Source organism: Trichechus manatus, unplaced genomic scaffold (genome assembly GCF_000243295.1).
Source record: "Trichechus manatus latirostris isolate Lorelei unplaced genomic scaffold, TriManLat1.0 scaffold00004, whole genome shotgun sequence".
Classification (NCBI taxonomy): domain Eukaryota; kingdom Metazoa; phylum Chordata; class Mammalia; order Sirenia; family Trichechidae; genus Trichechus; species Trichechus manatus.
The window spans coordinates 13,273,521-13,294,186 of record NW_004443940.1 but is presented as its reverse complement, the minus strand read 5'-3'; the positions used below and the strand labels follow the sequence as shown (position 1 = coordinate 13,294,186).

At 40.5% G+C, this 20,666-nt stretch overlaps 1 protein-coding gene across 1 annotated transcript in view; it reads right to left on the bottom strand.

Annotated features, from left to right (window-relative positions):
• The window catches only part of AAK1 (AP2 associated kinase 1), a 169,538-nt gene that overhangs the window by 35,154 nt on the left and 113,718 nt on the right, over window positions 1–20,666 (bottom strand). The window contains exons 6-12 of the mRNA XM_023733059.1: window positions 18,976–19,097; window positions 17,225–17,306; window positions 16,612–16,744; window positions 11,328–11,431; window positions 9,337–9,416; window positions 4,032–4,186; window positions 2,764–3,071 (exon numbers count right to left, since the gene is read on the bottom strand). Of these exons, the coding sequence (XP_023588827.1) occupies window positions 2,764–3,071; window positions 4,032–4,186; window positions 9,337–9,416; window positions 11,328–11,431; window positions 16,612–16,744; window positions 17,225–17,306; window positions 18,976–19,097 (984 nt within the window). The remainder of the gene's footprint in view (window positions 1–2,763; window positions 3,072–4,031; window positions 4,187–9,336; window positions 9,417–11,327; window positions 11,432–16,611; window positions 16,745–17,224; window positions 17,307–18,975; window positions 19,098–20,666) is intronic.

Genomic DNA, 20,666 nt, shown 5'->3' with positions numbered 1-20,666 from the left:
CCACTTCTCTAATCCCCATTGCTAGGGACTGTGTGCTAGGCACACAACAGTGCTCACAAATGGCCTACTGATGAAAAAAAGTCAGGACCTTGTCTTTGAATACACCAAATACTGTTATTTAGTTATAAAGTTAACAGAAAGGACTTTGTTTGTCTATTGGGGCAAAATTAAAGGGTTAGCAGAGAAGTAGATGTCAAAAATAGCTGCCTATTTATAACAGCAAAATGCTGGAAACAACCCAAATGTCTATCAAGGGGGGACTGATTGAATAAACTATGATATATGTTTAAGATAGAACACTATAAATAGGAATGAGAAGTATCTTTATATATGGGATGGAGAAGACAGAATTTTGCAGATTTAACTTTGAAACTATGTAAATGTTTTACATAATCATAAAATTATATCAAAATTCAAAAAGCAATAACTAAAAATCAAAAGGAAAATAAAACAAATAAACTGTGCATCAAATTGGTAGCTAAACTCCTCAGGAAATAATGTGTTAAACGTTATAAGGGTAAAAAAGGCAAGTAATTTTTAAACTGTTTTCAGTAATCATGTTGATATTGTTAATCTAAAATTATAAATCAAGTAAGTAATTATGTTAATGTTGTTGGGATCAAGATTTCCAGATGAGAAAAATATAAACACAAAATCCAAGAAGTTAAACAAAAACTCTGTAATCCCAACTGTGAATTGGAAATATCAATGTGAATTCATGATGTATATTCTCTTAACAAAACAAAACACATTTCCTAACATCTGTCCACTGAGAAGGCCTAGGAATAACTAGCATCAAGACTGTGGTCTCTAAATATCATTTCCATTAAAAGGAAACAGAGCTCCTTGTAGAAATGGCTGATTCCAGGTCCAGTGCCAAATGAGCCTGGAACAGCTGATTATACTGGCCAAAGGAGGGACAATCTGAGAGCACCAAAATCAGTAGTTTTCTAAAAACTGCAATATATTGAAACACATCAAATATGTTAAAATCCATGAGTTCATAATGATATAAAAAAACCAAGCACCTCATTGCTCCTCTTTGGATGATATTAGGAACAAACTCATTATTCTGAAAATTGGTGAACAAAGAGAAAGGATCAAGCATTTATCCTGCCTTTTTGGTACAAACAGTAACTCAGTGTAACCAAACAGCTGATAAAGAAAGCTCTTCTTATAAAAATTCTAGTCCCTAAATGAAGAAGGAATGCTACAATATCATCATTTTGCTGTCCTGAATGAATTAATGGATTTAGGAAATGATCAGCAATGGCTGCGAAACTGATGGGGAACACTGACAGAATGAATCAGACAGACAACACCTAAAGCCACCGATTGATCTTTTTTTTTTTTTCCTATTTTCCAAACTCTATTCAATTCAGGAGATCAAGATGTACAGCTTAACTTCTCTCTCCCAGACACTAACTCATTCACTTCCCATTTATACTTTTATTCCTTGATGGCCCGAGAGCCTTACTGAAACTCCAGGAGTTTCTGGCAGCTTTTGTATGGTACGACCCCTTTCTACCAGTTCCCAGAGAATTAGGCACTAAGGCTCTACAGCATACGCTGTATGTAATGAATTAACTTGTCTTTAATACATATAGAGTAGTACTATGTACCATCCTTAGGACAACTGAGAAGTAATCACTCAAATAATTAGAGTTTAATTCTCTCACTATACCGGGGTTGGTACAGTCTAAAGAGTCAGAAGTTTGATTCTTAGATCTGTCACTTATTAGCTGTATGTCTTAGAGACTCTTAAGCCTACTTCCTTCTCTATATAAGGGTAATCATGATGCCAAACTTGCAGGAGTTTTGTGAGAATTAAATTACATAATATACGTAAAGCGTCTAAAACATAATGTTGTTAGCTGCCACTGAGTCAGCTTCAACTCATGAAGACCTCACATACAACAGGACAAAACATTGCCTGGTCCTGCGCTATCTTCAGTCGTTGTTATGCCTGTGGCCATTGTTGCGGCCATCATGTATATGAGCGCCTTCCAACCTAAGAGGCTCATCTTCTAGCACTGTATCAGACAATATTCTGTTGTGATCCTTATAGTTTTCACTGGCTAATTTTTGGAAGTAGATCACCAGGCCCTTCTTCCAATTGATCTTAATATTACTAAAAGAGAGGGCAACCAGATATGCCTCCTGATATGATACCATAGGAAGAACGAAGAACAAACACTGCCAAACTGAATCTAATACTGATCAAGTCTCAGAAAACTAGATCCCCAGTTTACACAGGGGATAGAGGAACACATTAAACAACGCTACAGGGATACCATCAGCCAAATCCAGGATGTGGAAAATTTTATAATATGAATGACCCAGTTTCTAAAAAAAAAAAGGCAAAAGGGTGGGAAAAAAGAGAGAGAGAGAAGCCTATGGCTAAAAGAAGAATTAAAATATGTATCGATCATCATAAAATGAATATATGTCCATAGTAAAAAATGTGAAAAAAAAATGAAATAATGAAAAACAAAGATATATGGTGAGACAGAGGGCTTCATATGTAGAAGCAATTCAAACTTGGTTAGAATTAGCGGTCAAAATACACTCTCTACAATAAAAGCACGCAAATGAGTGAATTTAATAGGACAACCAGAAGGATTAAGTAAATACAGTATGTGGATCTTATTTGGATCCTGATTCAAACAAAGTAACTCCCCAGGAAGATACCTGTAGCTAGTGGGTCTTTTCACAGTGATGACTCAGATATGCAAAGCAAGGGTCAGGCTCTGACCACCTTACCTGCTGAGCCTGGGCCTGCTGTGGCTGCTGCTGCTGCTGCTGCTGGTAAAACGAGCCCGCAGGTTGCTGTGGTGGCTGCTGCTGCTGCTGTGGCTGCTGTTGCTGCTGCTTGAGGAAGAGTTGCTGCTGGTGCTGCGGAGTGGCCTGGGCCTGAGTGGGCAGACCCTGAGCCTGAGTAGAAGGCGTCTGCTGAGGGGTAGGTGGAGCCTGTGGCTGCTTGGGCTGAGATTGTGGTAGAGGTTGGCTGGGTTGAGGCTGGGTTTTTGGTTGGGGAACACTGGCTAAAAGGACAGGCTGACCGCTGGGTCCTGCAATGAGAATAAACTCCACATAAGGGCTCAAAACTCTTCCAGACAAAACTGCCTGTCCCTCTTGCCAAAGCAATAAAGGGGGTGGTAAGTGGGCAGATGATCTCAAGATCCTTGTGCTCCTCAGTGTCTACACATGCTCTGCCCCATCTGGAATGTCTTTCCTTCTTCCTACTAAAGTAGGTGCTTAGTATCTTTCAAAACAAGATTCAGTATTTGCCTCTTCAGAAAGTCTTCCCTTATTCATCATCCCAGTTAGTCCATTACTCTCTTAGTCAGCACCCTGCATATCGACATCTTCAATTAGCCTTCGAGGCTACTATATAAATAAAATCTTTGCACTTGTTAGAATGCTGCATGACAGAGGCATTCTTTAATGTTTTACATATAGGTACACAACCCTAGTCTAGATGCCTGGCTATAAGTGGCCACCAAATTCACCAAAAGCAGCTTCCTGGTTGAAGAGGGATGACTGTGTTCAGTTAATTGATAATGTAGATCAATCCTCATTATGAAACCAAGCTTAGTCGACTCATTAGAAAAAGACTACTAAAACATGGAGGGGAGATAGGTAGTTCAAGAGACAAAGCATTAAAGAAAGAATTTCTCTGAGTGTCAAAGAGAGGTGAGTCTTGTTTCTTTAAAGGCACATGAAGAAGAAGCACATGAAATAAAGAGGTAGGTATGGGATGAATGGACCAAACGACAAAATCAGGGCCAAGACTAGAAAAAGTAGAGGCAACAGACTTCAGTGGTCTTGGAGAACCATCTGTGAATTCAGTGAGAGGTTTCTCTTTTTCCAGGCACTTGCCATACAACTCCAATGGCAGCTCACCTCCTTCTTGAAGAGAACCATTATTCTTTAGGTACCTGGTTTCCTTGAAGCAAAACCAGGCTTTCTAAGAGTTCCTTATTATCTTGAAATCATGTACCATGTTTCAAACCAATCTCATTACTGACCTGCAGCCTGGGGTGGGGGCTGAACCATGGCCCTCTTTCGAGGTGTCAGGGCTGGCTGGATGGGAAGGATTCCTGGGTTTGGCTGAGTCTGCCCAGCTTTAGGCCTCTGGCGGGGTGCAATTGAAGTTTCTGTGGTGGGAATGGGATCTGTTAACCTAGAAAAGTAAAAGAAAAAATGAAAAGACTCATGTTAAAGTGCGGGAAAATGGAGAAGAGGTGGCAGAGTCCATGATGCTTTCCCCTCAACATCCATTCAAACTTTCCAGATCTGTTTGATCACATTTCCCAAAGGGTGTTCCACAGGAAGTCACTCTGTTACTAGATGTTATTAAAAAAAACATTTTGTGAGCAAATAAGTTTTTAACACACTGATCAAAATATAGCTGAGCAGGTTTTATCCCCTTAGGACATCTTAGAAGGTTTTATGTGTGAATGTTCATGGAGAACCTCAAAGACAGAATAGAATACAATGTTTCTCAAACTTATTTGATCTTGGTCCCGTTTTACCCACATTACCTCCTAGGAATTCCCAGAATACACTTTGGGGGATGATGCAAAGAGTGGTTTGAGACAGATAGTTTCATATGTGGAAGGAACTCAAATCTAGTTAGAACTAGCTGTCAAATGGTCTCTCTACAATAAAAATATACAACTGAGTGAATTTAATAAGACAACTAGAAGGAATAATAATTCCAGGTAAAGAATTTGGGAGAGTGACAGGAATCCATTTCCTCCAATACATCTACTCCCTTTCTTTAATTAGTAAAATTTTCAGCTGGGCGTAGGGTCATCCAGAGTAAAAACTGCATTGCCCAGCCTCTCCTGTAACCAGGTGTAGCCACGTGTGCAAGTACTGGCCAGTGGGATGTCAGCAGTTATGTCCCAGTTTCTAGAAACCTTAAGAAATAACTGATGTATGCCCTCTGTCTCCCTTCTTTAGCTATTCTTGATCCTGCTGCTTGGAACAGAAATGCTGCCATATTGGTTCATGAGGTCACGGCCACACATAAGGATGGCAGAGTGGTGAGCCTGAAGAATCCTGGTTCCCTGAGGGCTTCACAGAGCAGAACTGCCCTGGACCGCTTACCACCAGACTGTTTACTGGAGAGAAAAAGATAAACATTTATCTTGTATAAGCCACTGCTATTTTGGACTTCCATTTGCTTTAGCTAGTCTGTATTCAAGAGCAGGTTTCAGAGTCTCTTCTGACACCCATTTCTGGTCTTTTCTTTCTTTCCTGTCTTTTTAATGACCTTCTGCTTTCTTCATGTATGATGTCCATGATGTCATCCCACAACAACAGGCATCCCATGATGTCTGGTCTTCGGTCATTAGCATTCAATGTGTCAAACCTATTCCCAAGATGTTCTCTCAATTCAGGTGGGATATACTCAAGGCTGTACTTTAGCTCTTGTGAACTTGCTTTAGTTCTCTTCAGCTTCAACTTGAACTTGCATATGAGCAGTTCCACAGTCAGCCCTTGGCCTGGTTCTGACTGATTGATATTGGGCTTTTCCATTGTCTCTTTCCACAGATGTAGTTTGATTTGATTCCTGTGAATTCCACCTGGTGAGGTCCATGTGCATAGTCGCTGCTTATGTTGTGGAAAAAAGGTATTTCCAATGAATAGGTCATTGGTATTGCAAAATTCTATCATGCGATCTCCATTATCATTTCTATCCATTTCCTCTAATATATGTACTCCCTTTCTTTCATGGTGGTAAGATTTTTAGCTGGGCATGGTATTTTCAATTGCTTCATATGCACGCAAAAGCTGGACAATGAATAAGGAAGACCAAAAAAAACCTGACACCTTTGAATTATGGTACTGGTGAAGAATACTGAATATACCATAAACTGCCACAAGAAGGAACAAATCTGTCTTGGAAAAAGTATAGCCAGAATGCTCCTCAGAAGGGAGGATGGTGAGATTTTGTCTTATGTACTCTGGACATGTTGTAAGGAGGGACCAGTCCCTAGAGAAGGACATCACGCTTGCTAAAGTAGAAGGTCAGCAAAAAAGAGGAAGGCCCTCAACGAGATGGACTGACACAGTGGCTGCAACAATGGGCTCAAACACAGCAACGACTGTGAGGATGGCGCAGGACCAGGCAGTGTCTTGTACTGTTGTACACGGGGTTGCTATGAGTCGGAACTGACTCGACAGCACCTAACAACAACACTTTGGACTTTCTATAACTCATAGCCAAATCTAATCCAAACAGAAAGGACTACTGTGTAGTCAGCTTACTCTTTGTGATGGTGCTGAAGCTTAGGTGCGAACCTCCATTCATTTTCCACCAAGCCAAGCAGTTAGCTAGTATCTAACTCAGACCAGAGTCAGCTGCACATTGAAACTGCACTATAGGAAGAATACCTGACGTTAAGCCCAAAATAAAGAAGCTTCATGAATATTTCCCAAATATGTCAGGCACAGCCACCATGAAATGCAAAACAGGTAGCAAAGCAGCTGGCCCCAGTCCCTTCTATGACATGCATTCAAAGTATGTCCACTCTGGGCCCAGGGACTTTTCACTGACATCCTGCTAGCAGGATGCTCCTGTGCTGGTGGAGAAGTGGTGTATAAAAGCCATTACACTTGGAAGAGGTTGTAACCTAGAGAAAAAAGGTCAGAAGGAAAAATGGGGCAGATGCTGGAGAAGAGAAGATGTAAGAAAGATAAAACCAAGGGTAAGGGATGTGAAGAGATGTCTGTAAAAATCCAAATGCTAGGAGCCTCCACATTCCACTTATATGAAATATCTAGAATAGGCAAGTGTACAGAGACCAAAGTTTATTAGTGGTTATCAGGTGCTGGGAGGAGGAGGGAATGCGGAGTTATTACTTAAGAGGTACTGGGTTTCTGCCTGGGTTGATGAAAAACTTTTGTAAATAGTGTGATGATTGCACGATATGATGAATGTAACTACCGTATTTTTTATGCAAATAACAAGTGCATTGTAAGGTTTTTTGCCAACCTCGCCACTCCTCGCACAATATCTTCCTAGGTGTGCTACACGTTATTTGTGTGGGCACGTTTTTTTGTGAACAAATTCAGTACTGTCACTGCATTTTAAACTTAAAAATGGTTAAAATGGCACATTTTTTGTTATGTACATTTTACTACAACAAAATTTTTGTAAAATTTGTTCGTACAAAGTCTCCCTCCATGACAACAAAAGTTACACGACACTGAATTATACATGTGGAAATTGTCGAACTGGTGAAGGTTTTGCTACGCATAGTTTCACTACAAAAAAAAAAAAAAAAAAAAAGCCTCCATCTTGCTCTTCTCCATCTTAGATACAATGGGATGTGGAGTCAGAGAAAACTATTTTTGAGCTCCAGCTCCCCACTCACTTTGTGACAATGAGCATGTCATTTAGCCTCTTTTGGACTTGGGTCCCTTATGTGTAAAACGGAGAAAATAGTACCTACTCCATAAGGCAGATGCGAAGACCAAATGCCTCAATGACTGTGAATTGTTCTGTAAATTGTAGCATGCCCAAGTTGTTAGTGTGTATGGAACTCAACACCCTGCGAGAAAATACAGACCTTGCAGCCGGAAGGTCTAGGTCTAAGTCATTCTATCTGTGTCATCTTGGCCCAATCACTTAATGTGCACAGCAGAAAGAACGTGAACTTCAGAGTTCTGATTCTGCCTTTTACTAGCCACTGACCAACTAACTGCTTTGGGCAGTTCACAGTTCTGAGTCTCTAACCCTCATCTGTGAAACGAGAATAAAAACAACCACCTCACAGGCTTATTTTAAGGAAAAAAAAAAAAGTCATTTTAATTATGTAAAGTACCTAGTATGGTATCTGGGACATATGATGCCTCAATAAATAGTGTGACTACTTTAAAAACTGATTTTAGGGGGAAAAAAAACAACAAACCGCCTCTCAGGACTGAGGATTGAATATAATAATGCAAGTAAAATCACTGTGCAGAGTACTATGCAAATATTAGTGGCGACTGTAATTCTTAATATGTGCTTTGTGGGAACTGGAAAAGGGATCTTTTCTTAGGCTCTGTACAAACCACATTTAAGTCTAGTACAAGGTGGCCATAAACCCAAAAGACTAAGCTAATTAAATCAGCCCCAAAAGAGGTGAGCATGGCAGAATTTCCTTAAGAAATCAAAAGACTACAAAGTAAGAACATGAATGTGTGTTAAAAACCAATGTCTCATTACTTTAGAGCCACATCTGGAACAGCTCAATGCACACAGCAGGCATTCTATAAATGTTCAAGATTTTTTCTTTTAATACAGAAGTTATTTTTCTGTTCTATTAAACTTACACATTGCTGTCTGGATACTGTGTTGACACAGTTTGCTGCTAACATTTCCCTGCTATGGGAGTGTGGTAGAGTGAAAGAGGATACAAACATCTCCTGAGTCATGCCCAGAATTTGCCATGTGGAAGGTGTGGCAGCCAGGAGAATGTGCCTTGCAGACCTTCAGCTCCAGGGGTGTAAATGACCAAGTGCCTCATAGGCGGTGCCCTCAAAGCCACTGACACATGTGCCCTGAGGCCACGCTTCCCATAGGCTGCTCGCAGCCAATGACTGAGTGCTGCAGGGAGATGAAGGCAGGCTCCTTCCTGGGAGACAGGGGACTCCTCTGATGGCCAGCTCGCAGGCAGGGCAGTCTCGGGCACTTCTACCCAATATCCCCCTGGCTCTCCCTGCGTCAGACTGTATCACCATCTGATGGCTCTCCTCAGCCTTTCCGGGCTCCCTCCCTATTTTCTCTCACGTGGACATATTCCTCTAATAAAATTCTTGCTTGTTTAACCTTCTCTTGGCATCTGCTTCTCAGAAGACCCCAAGTAACACAGAAAGTGATTAGCTAAGACCCACAGAGTCTTTTGCTGTCATGGAGTCAGTGTTCTGACCTACACTTCTGTACTGTGGCTGGAATTCCGGAAAAGAAGAAGGAAAGGGGGAAAAGGATTTGGGTGGTGAAGGAGGCTAAACTGAGGCCAGGACACAAGTTTAGGACACTTGTACTAGGGAATCTTTAGTCTGTTGATGTCTCATCTCTGAATGTCCCTACGCCTATTCCTATGCAAGGGAAACAGCTGTAGAGTTCCTGATTCTCTTTCAAATGCAGATCAGTGTATTTTATTATACTCCTCTGCATTCCCACGGAATAGTTTCTGCCAAGGGGAGACAGAGCTTGCTTCCCTGTTCTGTGCAGCCTCTGGGTCATAGCAGTAAAAGAATCAAGAAACATAAGACACCCACCCTTGCTACTACCGCAATCAGAGCAGGACAGGTGCTCACAAAGGCAATTCTTACCTGGCCTTTGGCTGGGTCTTTTTTGCAGCTGCTTCACTGGCTTTCACTGGTTCAGGAAGCTTTGCAGGAATGGGAGAGTTCTATAGAATTAAAAGGGTGGAAAAATGACATCACAGATTTTTTTGTGCAAGATTAACTAGCCTAATGGTTGATGGAAATACATATTAGAGTCTTCCAAAGCAGCTTCCAGGCTCTGATCTCTGGTACAGGGAAGGGAAGTTAACCAAATGCATATCCCACCAGATGCAGGCCCAATAGGGGAGGCAAAGTATCTGAGAAGAGAGAGCAGCCTGTACATAGCACACTCCTCCCCCATCATCTTCCACCTCTGGACCAGGCTCAGGCACTAGCGCTAAATCTCAGTACTCTTCTCTTCCTACAGCAAAGCTTAGAAGTGCTGATGTAAAGGAATAGAAAAGAGATGTCGGCAACTATATTATTTAAGCTTCACTCCCAGCTGACTAGTGTGCCAAACTAGGGGGCATTCATTCTTCTCAGCAGAATGAAAAAACCACAGATACTAATGTGTTGGTTGCTGAATCAACACCCCTTCCCAGTGTGAGAGCCATTACTCAGTCCAGAAGCCAAGGAGAGCTCCTCTGACTTGGATTCTGCACCATCCATCTAATATCACCTCTTGAGGGAGCATTAGTGGTCCATAACCACAAAACAACTGCTCACCACTAGTGATTGAGTATCAAATGACATGAGACTTGTGAGGAAGTTCACTTTGTTAAAAGTAGGTACCAATCTGAATGCTTCCAGTTGTAGTTCACATTATTTAACTTTAGGAATGGGAAAGTGGGACAGCAAAAGCAAACATAGCACACACGATCTTACTATACAGGAATCCTCATTTTAATGTGGGAAACCTAACAAACAGAATACAAATTACAAAACTGACTTTTAGGAGAGACATCCCATTTCCTTCATGTTTCCATGTAAAGGCCGAATTTTTGCCTTAAAACTTAAGCTGTTAGCTTCTTCTCTACCTTTCAGGCATTTCTCCTTCAAAAGAGGAAAGTAACTTATCTGACTGATAAGACTGGGAGAAAAAAGTCAGCTCATCTTGCTCACCCCTGCCTTCCACCCTTTACAGAAGAGCCCACCAGAATCAGGCATTCACTGCATGCCTTAGTCTCAGGGAGCCTGACTGGTCAAGCCACATTCTCTGAACTCAGCCTGATTAGTAATAAAGTCAATACCGTGATCCTCACATTTGATTCCAAATTTAAGAGTGAAAGAGTGTTATTCATAGCACTCTCAAGCCCAATTGTGACATCAAAAGTTCATTATTTAAAAAACTAGCAAGAAAATTTCAAATTAGAACCTAACTTATCATGGCATCCATTTTACAAATAGTTTTGAGAGTTAGTTCATACTATCACATGAAAAATATGCTAAGATTATAAACAGGGTGTTTGCAAGCATTGTACTTCTAGAACTGTGAATGTATAGTTTCTGATTTCTAGGTATAGAAAACATTCCTGTGGCCTGATGTATGTGTGTGGGGAGGGTAGAAGAACTGCAAAGTGAGTTATAGATGGCCAACAGCAGAAGCAAAACCAAGAAAGTTCTGCTGCAATGGAGGAGAAAAGGAACAAGCGGTATAAGATCCAACAGGAGGGGGGCAAGTCTAACCCTTGCCTCAAAAAAGCAGCCTAACCACTTAGTAGGTAAATACAACAGGTTTTCTGAGAACTATGAAAGCTGACAAGAGAAGAAGTTGGTTAGTCTTTACCCAAAGTGGTCAACTCAGTCCCTGGGGCATTTTTATCCCTAGTGTAACTGCCTCAATTTTATACTTAAATTCCATGGGAAAATTGCATTCCCTTTACAGTAACTGCTTCATAGTTAGCTTTGGATGGATGTCCCCTCATAGATAAAGCAAGGGACATCTATATTCATTTACAAGGCTGATTAATACCCCAGGAATTATAAGTGACAATTTAATAATATTTACTTCCCTTAAAAAACCACCATTCACATACCTGTACATTTGGAATTGGGCATTCTTTCTTGACTAGTTTAAATGAGAAGTAGGAGACCTGGTAAATATCCGGCCTTTTGTCAGGGTCTGGTTCCAACATATACCCTAAGAAAAATATATGTCAACTTGTTTAATAATATCTTAACAGTTATGACATTAGCTAGGAAGCATAATTTCCCCCCTTTTACCACCAAGGGATGTTGCTTTTTAATTTTTATACCTCACAAAAGCCAAATAGCACAATTAGCCCTTTTCCTCCTCTCTCAGAAAGAGAAGCTCTAACATTCCCAAAGCTCTTAACATTCATAAGAAAATGACCAAGTATTTGAATTGTAACAAAGCTATGTGAAGCTCACACTCCTGTCTTGCACTACAGGGACTCCAGCAAAGCTGTTGTTGTTAGCTGTCGTAGAGTCAGCCTCCAACTCATGACAACCCTATTCACAATGTGATACGTCCTTTTGATCAATAGGGTTTTCATTGGCTGATTTTCAGAAGTAGATTGCCAGGCCTTTCTTCCTAGTCTTCCTTAGTCTAGATGCTCTACTGAAACTTGTTCAGCATCACAGCAACATGCAAGCCTCCACTGACAGACAAGTGGTGGCTGCACATGAGGTGCAATGGCCAGAAACAGAACCTGGGTCTCCTGCATGGAAAGTAAGAATTCTACCACTGAACCAAGCTACCATCTTCATATTCTGATACCTAGGAGGCTATATGGCCTTGCCTCTGACTTCTTTAGTTCATACCATCTTACTAAACAAGTGATTATTCTTGATAATTGAAACCAAAACCCAAATTTCATGAATTCACTTATTATTCTTCTGTTGGAGATATTAGCTGATTTCAAATCTAAAAGGAACGACAAAGTAACATATGCATAACTACTTTTAACCTGGTCCACAGATCACCTGTCTGTTTCCAAGTCGTTTAAGCTTCTGCCCTCTCTAAAACTGGAAAAAAAAACCTCGGGAAAAAAGGAAAACCTTTGGGAAAACACACAAACATACACATGCATGTACAGGTATCCCCCACTTTCCGAAAGTTCACTTTACAGCACTTCATTTTTAGAAAAGACTTACATTAGTACCTGGTTTTTGCTAACTGAAAGAAATCCAAAGGAGATTTTCACTTTTACAAAAAAAGGTGAAAAGTGAAAATAGTGTCTAGCAGGAGAGCCACATCCATTCTCACTCTTACCAAGCAAGTGAGATGCTAGGGAAAGTGTCTACGTCATCTCCGTCCGTTTTACACAGAGGCTTGACCGAGTTCTTCCTTTCAAAGTCCTCCACCCTTACTGAACTACCCAGTCACATCCAATCCAATGCCTGGTGACGTGTAAATGCACCATGCATTGCAGGATCCCATCCTCACCTTGTTGTCCCCTGCTCATTCTCTCAAACTGTAGTATTCATCCCTTGGCACGCAGTTAATATAAATCCCGCTCTTCTGTGGGATTTGAACCCTGGCCTTCAACCCAGCCCCACGTGCCATTGCCATCTAGGCTACCGGGGCTCCCATCATCACCACCACCACCTCCCAGCCTTCCAGTGTGCTCCCTGTCTTCCTGATTTTGGTAAGTGAAACTACACTGTACATACATTATTTCTACTTTATATAGGCTGTATATTTGTCATATCATTCCTGCTTTTACTATACATAGTGTTATTTTAGCTTTTATGTGTTATTTGGTATGATTTGGTAGGTTATTTTTTAGATCTAGGAACACTCTATAAATTAATGGTAATTGATTTTTTGCTTTACATCATTTCAGTTTACGAAAGGTTTCATGGAACACTCTACTTTTGGATGGCGGGAGAAACCTGTACATACAAACAATAATGCAAGGCAATTTATTGTGTAAGTGATAAAATGAATGGCTTGGACACTAAGTTCAGAAAAGCTCGATGTGCTACAGACTTGTGAAGGCCTTGGAAAAGAAGCAGGACTTGAGTTGGTCCTTGAAGGCAGGGCAGAATTTAGTTAGGCAGAGAAAAAGGAGAGGAAAGGACATTTTAGATGAGAAAACTGTTGTAGCAAAGAAGGACTTGGTGGAGGAAAGAGAATACCCTGAAGTGTATTGAACAGGGACATGAGAGATGGGGTTTTGTAAAATTAATCTGGTGGTGATTTGTGTCAGATGGACTGAAGAGGGAGGAGAGAAGCTGGTGGCCAATCCACTAGTACAGGCATGAGCTGACAGGGTCTATCTATAGTTTGGTGACAGTGAAGAGATTAGAGAGAATGTTATGGAAACAGGAGAAATTCAAAAGAAAGAATTAATGCAGCTTAGGAAATGACTCACATGCTTTGGACGTTGCTATGGATTGAATTATGTCCCCCAAAACATGTGTTGCAAACCCTAATCCCTGATGGCACAGTGGTTAAAACTCTCGGCTACCAACCAAAAGGTCAGCAGTTTGAGCCCAGCAGCCACTCCATGGGAGAAAGATGTGGCAGTCTGCTTCCATAAAGATTTACAGCCTTGGAAACCCTACGGGGCAGTTCTACTCTGTCTTATAGGGTCACTATGAGTCAGAATCAACTCGATGGCAGTGGCTTTGGTTTTGGTTATGCCTGTGGTTATGTCCTATTTGGGAATGGGATGTCTTTGTTATGTTAATGAGGCAGGATTTAGTGTAGGCTGTATCTTGAGTCAACCTCTTTTGAGATATAAAAGAGATTAAACAAGTGAGCAGAGGAGAGATGGGGTAAGGTAAATGCCAAGACACACAGAGATCTCCAAGGAACCAGGAAGCAGAAGATGAAGAGACAAGGACCCTCCTCCAGAGCCAACAGAGAGAGTAAGCCTTCCCTTACAGTCGACGCTCTGAATTTGGACTTCTAGCCTCCTAAACTGTGAGGAAATAAATTCCTATTTTTTAAAGCCATCCACTTGTGATATTTCTGTTATAGCAGCAATAGATAACTATGTGTTATGTTATCAGAAGGGACTAGTCCCTGGAGAAGGGCATCATGCTTGGTGAAGCACAGGGTCAGTGAAAAAGAGCAAGACCCTCAACGAGATGGACTGACCCAGTGGCTGCAACAACAGGCTCAAACATAGCAACTATTGTGAGAATGCTGTGCCAACCAAAAGGTTGGTGGTTTGAGCCCAGCAGCTACTCCAGAGGAAAAAGATGTGGCAGTCTGCTTCCGTAAAGATTTACACCCTTGGAAACCGTTTGGGGCAGTTCTCCTCTGTCTACACCAGGTAGTGTTTTGTTCTGTTGTGCACACGGTCGCTATGAGTTGGAACAGACTCGATGGCACCTAACAACAACAGGAAATGACTAGCTTTTCCTTCCCTCTGGCTATTGAGATCCAACTAATGGTGACTGAATCAACTATGACTCATGGCAGTCCCATATGTCAGAAGAGAAAGTGCTCCATAGGGTTTGCAAAGGCTAATTTTTCAAAAGTAGACTGCCAGGCCTTTCTTCCAAGGCACCTCTACATGGACTTGAATCTCCAGTCTTTTGGTTAGCAGCCAAGCACGTTATCTGTTTGTACCACCCTAGGACTCCAGCTAGATCCAAAGAAAGCCTTAAGTTTCAGTCATCCAGGCTTGAATGGTGACACCATTGATAGAAACTGAAAAGATGAGAGGGGCATTAGGGGTAAGGGCAGAGGGAGCAATGGCAATTAAATTAATTTTAGGTGTGGGAGTTTAGTGTGACAGCAGAATCTTTAAGCAGTTGTAAAATGAAATTGATCAGAGCCTGGGAAAGATGTTAGTGTAAAAGATCTTCATAAGGAGTTGTTTTTCTCAATATGAATTTACTGCACAAACATTAAAAAGAAAAAAATTATTTCCAAAAAATTCTATCATTCTAACATCAAATTTGGCCATTTTTCTCATATCTCCTTCCAATCTCATTTACACAGCTATAATTCCAGTATAGATATAATGCTTTATCTCTGAAAACAATCCAATTAATCATTAAATACCAAATTCATTCCTTTTAATACAGTCCTCCTTTTTCTGTTAATAAATAGCAGAGTTTAATAAAACTGGCACAATGTAAATAGCATGCACAGCCACTTGAAAGCTATGACCTTAGGTAAGTTATCTATAGTTTCTCAGCCTCAGTCTCCCCATTTTTATAATGTATAAAACTATATTTAATTTAAAATACATATACATTATTGTGTTTTCAGTGAAAGTTTGTACAGCAAATTAGGCTCCCATTTAACAATTTCTACCCAATTTGTTCAGTGACATTGGTTACATTTTTCAGTGTGTCAACTTTCTCATTATATTCATTCTGGTTGTTCCATTTCCAGTAATCTAGTTTCCCTGGCCCCTTGCCTTCTCGTCTTTGCTTTGGGGTAAATCTTGACCGTTTGATCTCATACAGATGATTTTTCAAAGGAGACAGTACTCTCAGGTGACTTTGTTTATTTTATGAGTCAATTTTAAAAGACAACGATATTTAATTTATAAAGGGTTTTAAGAATTAAATGAGGTATAAGTAGACCCTCAACAAACATCAGATGCTCCACCTGACATTTGAGGCTTCTCTCATTCTTCAGTATGTCCTCACCTAAGATCCAAACTGGGTTGCTCAGGATTTATAATCCATAATTGTTCAAACTTATGTATCAAATGTCTTGACCAATGTGGAAAGATGATAAAAATCTCTGTTTCTTTAGGATTTAGTACAGGGGTCTGTATTAAATTATTCTACTATCTGGTTAATAAACATTAGTACATATACTTGCTACAATGATACAAAAGACTTGGGAATCTTAAAAGGCTATTTTAATAATAAGGCAATGTGTGCTTGTTATCAAAATCCAATGACCAACCTAAATGAGAGGAAAACCTGGTTTCATGGAGTTATACAACTTAATTATGTATTCACTCCAGCCAACACACTGCAATCATTTTAATTTGAATTGCTTCCAGTCTTGCAAAGATGAGTTTCCTATCATTTGATATGAGTCAGCTGGGCTGTCTGGTACCAGAGCTTCCATACAGACTACAGAACACAGCAGTGCTATACTGGCGCAAAGCACAGTCAGAATTTCTGCTCAAGGTGAAGCAGAGCTTCAAAATCTAGCGAAAGGACCCACCACTTTCACTAGCCACTGGTATAACCATTTCCAGCTTTGAGATTGCAGTACATTATCTTTGAGTTACCCCACCAGCAACTTATTTCTTTGTCTTGGCATCTAACCCACTACTCCTGAAATCCAATCCCTTTGCTCCATCCTTGATCCTCTAATTTATTCCTAGAGGTCAGAGATAAAAAATGAAACTAGAAAGTTGAAATACTTACTAATTAGGCAGTGCATGTCTTGGGAATATCGAGAGTTATCAGGAATTGTGAAGTTTCCATCACAAATTGCCACCTGACTCTCCCCAAACGGCAAAGTGAAGTAGCATAATTTATACAACAAACATCCAAGAGCCTGAACAAAGAGAGAAAGTAGATTGCTCACTGGTAGTTTATTTACTGTAAGTGCAAATGGGTCTAATGAGGGACTCTGATACTGTCCACAATTACTAAAAACCACACCCTACCAATCTGTTAGAAACTTCAGTTCAGAACCCAACACCACTACTTAGTCCCTGAGTTAAACATTATTTCTACCCTCATTACCAAACTGTGCTCCAATAAAGAGCAAATATTTCAGCTGTTTTTCTCTTAAGAACTAGTAACATATATGGGAAACCTACCTAAATAATGAAGGTCACCTAAGTAATTTTCACAGGGCTCTGAAGTATGTAATCTTTGATATGCTTTAAGAAACAGTGGGCCAGGTCCCCTTTTTTCAAGAGTAACCCCGAGAGATAAGTGGACAACGTTATTGTACTGTCTGCATTAAATCTGGGAGTTTACAGTGAAGACTGCTGAAATCTGAGATGTGGACACGTTAGTTGGCACCTACCCAAATGTCTGCTTTTGTAGTGATGATTTTGCCACTGTACAGGTTAACCATTTCTGGTGCTCGGTAGGACAGCGTGGTGTATCTAAAATCAAGAGATTCATTTTTTGTTAAATATGTGATTACTATAATTAAAAACCAGGGGCAGCAGAAATACTTTTTTTTTTTAAACTTTTATAGAGTCCAGTTCCCTGGGAGTGATCTACAGAGGGAGTGTAAAATATTAGTGCAGATAAAATGAAAAGCTGTCCTTTTCATTTAATCATCTGTTTGCTAAGTCAGGGGTCTGTCATGCCTGTGGCCCTTTAGCAGCAGTCTTTCTAATCTTATGAGCATATGTGGATCCAGACACTAATGCGCTGTTTATACGTTAACTCTAGAAGCAACTTTTCTTGGGTCCTCAAATGACAAAATTTTCTTCTTGTAAATTGTTGTCTGATACTATGTTTTGCTATTTGTTTCTAGCAATAGTAATCCCTTTCAACGCGGCCCAACACAGAGGCGCGTAATACTGGCTGGGATGCTCCTGAGAGCAGCAGAGAGAGGGTCCTTGATTGAGAGTCCTTGGTCTTTTCTCCTGAAATAGGGCTGAAACAGGGAACCAATTTTCCTCTTATTCTGGCTCAAGGAAAATGTAGTATAAGCACATTCTCAAAGTGATTATCTTGGTGCTACCGAGCACGTGACTTGAGCTGCTTGAGTCTTTACAGCCCAGATGTGATTGTGGTTAAGTGTGCATCAAGGCCTTGGAGAAGAAGTCTTCTTGCCCTATGACTGGCTGCCTGGGGTGACGCATGAAAGCAGCGGGGGTGGGGTCAGGATATAAGTGCACATGCTAGACTGCCGATTTATTAATAGTAAGTGTTGTTACCCATGAAAAATCATTACTGGAATCATAAAACTACAGAAGGTTTTTCTTAGGGAAGTCAGTGTCTCAACATCTGTAGAGACTTCAATAACCTTAAGAAAAACCCAAAAAACAAAAAACCCACTGCCGTTGCTTTGATTCCAACTCACAGCAACCCTATAGAACAGACTAGAAATTCCCAGAGTTGGCAAGGCTGTAATCGTTACAGAAGCAGACTGCCACATCTGTCTTGTGCAGAGCAGCTGGTGGGTTTGAACCTCCAAACTTTCAGGTAGCGGTGAGCGCTTAACCACTATGCTACCAGAACTTCTCAATAACCTTAAAAAAAATCCAAGCCAAACCCACTGCCATTGAGTCAATTCTGACTCATAGCACACCTATAGGATGGAGTAGAACTGCCCCACAGGATTTCCAAGGAGCAGCTGGTGGATTCAAACTGCCCATCTTTAGGTTAGCAGCCAAGCTCTTAACCACTGTGCCACAAGGGCTCCCTCAATAACCTTAAAATCAAAACCAAACCCACTGCTGTCAAGTCTATTCTGACTCATAGCAACCCTATAGGATGGAGTAGAACTGCCCTATAGGATTTCCAAACAGCTGCTGGTGAATTCGAACTGCCAACCTTTTGGTTACCGGCTGAGCTCTAACTATTGCACCACCAGGGCTCCTCAGTAACCTTACTCACCATTGATTCCACTAGACTTTGCAGGAGCTCTAGCAGGTGAGCTCCTTAGAAGCAGGAAAGAAAACATAGCAACTTAGAGTTGAGTAAAAAGTACATCTGACTGATAATGTTGTGATCTCATTTAACAACATCATCCATATGCTGAAAGTCAAGCTGCTGATGTGAAAATGGACAAAAACTCCAAGAAAGGAGGAAACTTACTTCTTAATCTCATCTTCTACTGCATTGACGCCCTCAGTTTGTGGATTCTGGAATTTGTTGGTGGCGCTTCCAAAGTCACACAGAACGTAGTGGCCTCGGTCATGCAAGAGGATATTTTCAACCTGAAAAACATTCCCCAATCACCATTTCAAGTTATCATTTAGTAACATACGTGAAAATTTGGTTTCGCAGTCACAGAAATAAAATATTTTATTTCTGACAATCCCATTAATGTACATAGGAAAGGTACTCTTCTACGCGTATCCCAACAGGGGTCATCCAACATGGAACAAAAGGATATGCACAGTAACAGGGTAAATGAGAGCAGATGGGCAAAAAGAGGAAGCTCCACAAAGACACTAACAACAGAGAAGTAAGAGTCCCATTTTTCTAGATTTCCAGTCACATTTCTCACCTCTGCAGAAACAGTCTTCATACTTTCAAGCCTCTGTACATTTGTTCTTGTAATTCTTTCAGTCTAGAATACTTTCCACGATCCCCACCTCCTTACTCACTAGCAAAATCCCACTCATCTTTCAAAACCCTGTTTAAATGCCACCTCCTCTATGAAGCCTTCCCCAGGCCCCTGCTCAGACAAACGTCACTCCTTCCCTATGTTCCTTCAGTACTTTGTTCATCCAGGATATCAATTACTTCATTTGGGCCATATAAGTATATACATCAATTTCTTTACTACCCTAGGGTAAGATTTTCAGAATTAACATTTGTTACATCTTAATTACTTCTCAAGGTAACAAATTACCTGGGGTATATGGCAGTTTCCCTGTTAAAGTAATATCCCAATTTTTTTATAAATGAGTTCTTTGGGCAGTGAGCTAGGAAATACCACTCCTGCCGAGTTCTTGGTCATACTGAGCTTACAAAGACCAGAACTTAGAAAAATCCCTGGTATCAAAGGACTTTGCAAATGAAATATCTTAACAATTCCAAAATAGTGGGCACTACTGTACTCATGATACACTGATTAATTTTTTGTATAAGTGAATTGAGTTGACTGAGTTGGTATGCTGGAGGACAGACCTGGCTATGCTTGGGCAGTAAAATGGCAGCCAAAAAATCTTGTTAGGCCAATAAGTCTGTAGTCTCCATTGTCTTTTGTCTTCAGCCTTCCAAAGACTGATCACCTTTGGAAAACAAAGGCAAGAGTAGACTATAAGCTCATTAGGCACAAGCATCATAATATTCTAACCATATCCGTAGTCTTCTCTACCAGTGCCTAACACAGTGCTCGGTACAGAAGATGTTTGTTGAATGGAATAAACAAAAAAACTTTAAAATGTATATAACAATGGTATTTGTGTGTCAGTCAGAAGGAAAATATGAGCCACCAAACAGCCAAATCCTACTATTACTACCAGTTCTCCTTAAAATATCTAGTCAGTTATGACTCACTTGTTCCTATACTTGTTTCTACACTTTCCTTTAATTCTTTTAAAAATAACCTATGTTTATTTTGTAGTTTGTATCTGCAACTTCCAATATTTAAATTCTTTGCAGATCTGATTCTGCAGTTTTTCTTGTTCCTACTGAATGTCACTCATGGTGGTATTCTTGTGACGATTGTTGTTGTTGTTAACTCATCTTGCTTGGAACTTCATCTATGGGAGGTCTTTAAGACCTGAGTTTAAAGTGTATTGTTCCTCCAGAGAGAATATGTATGTACATATGGT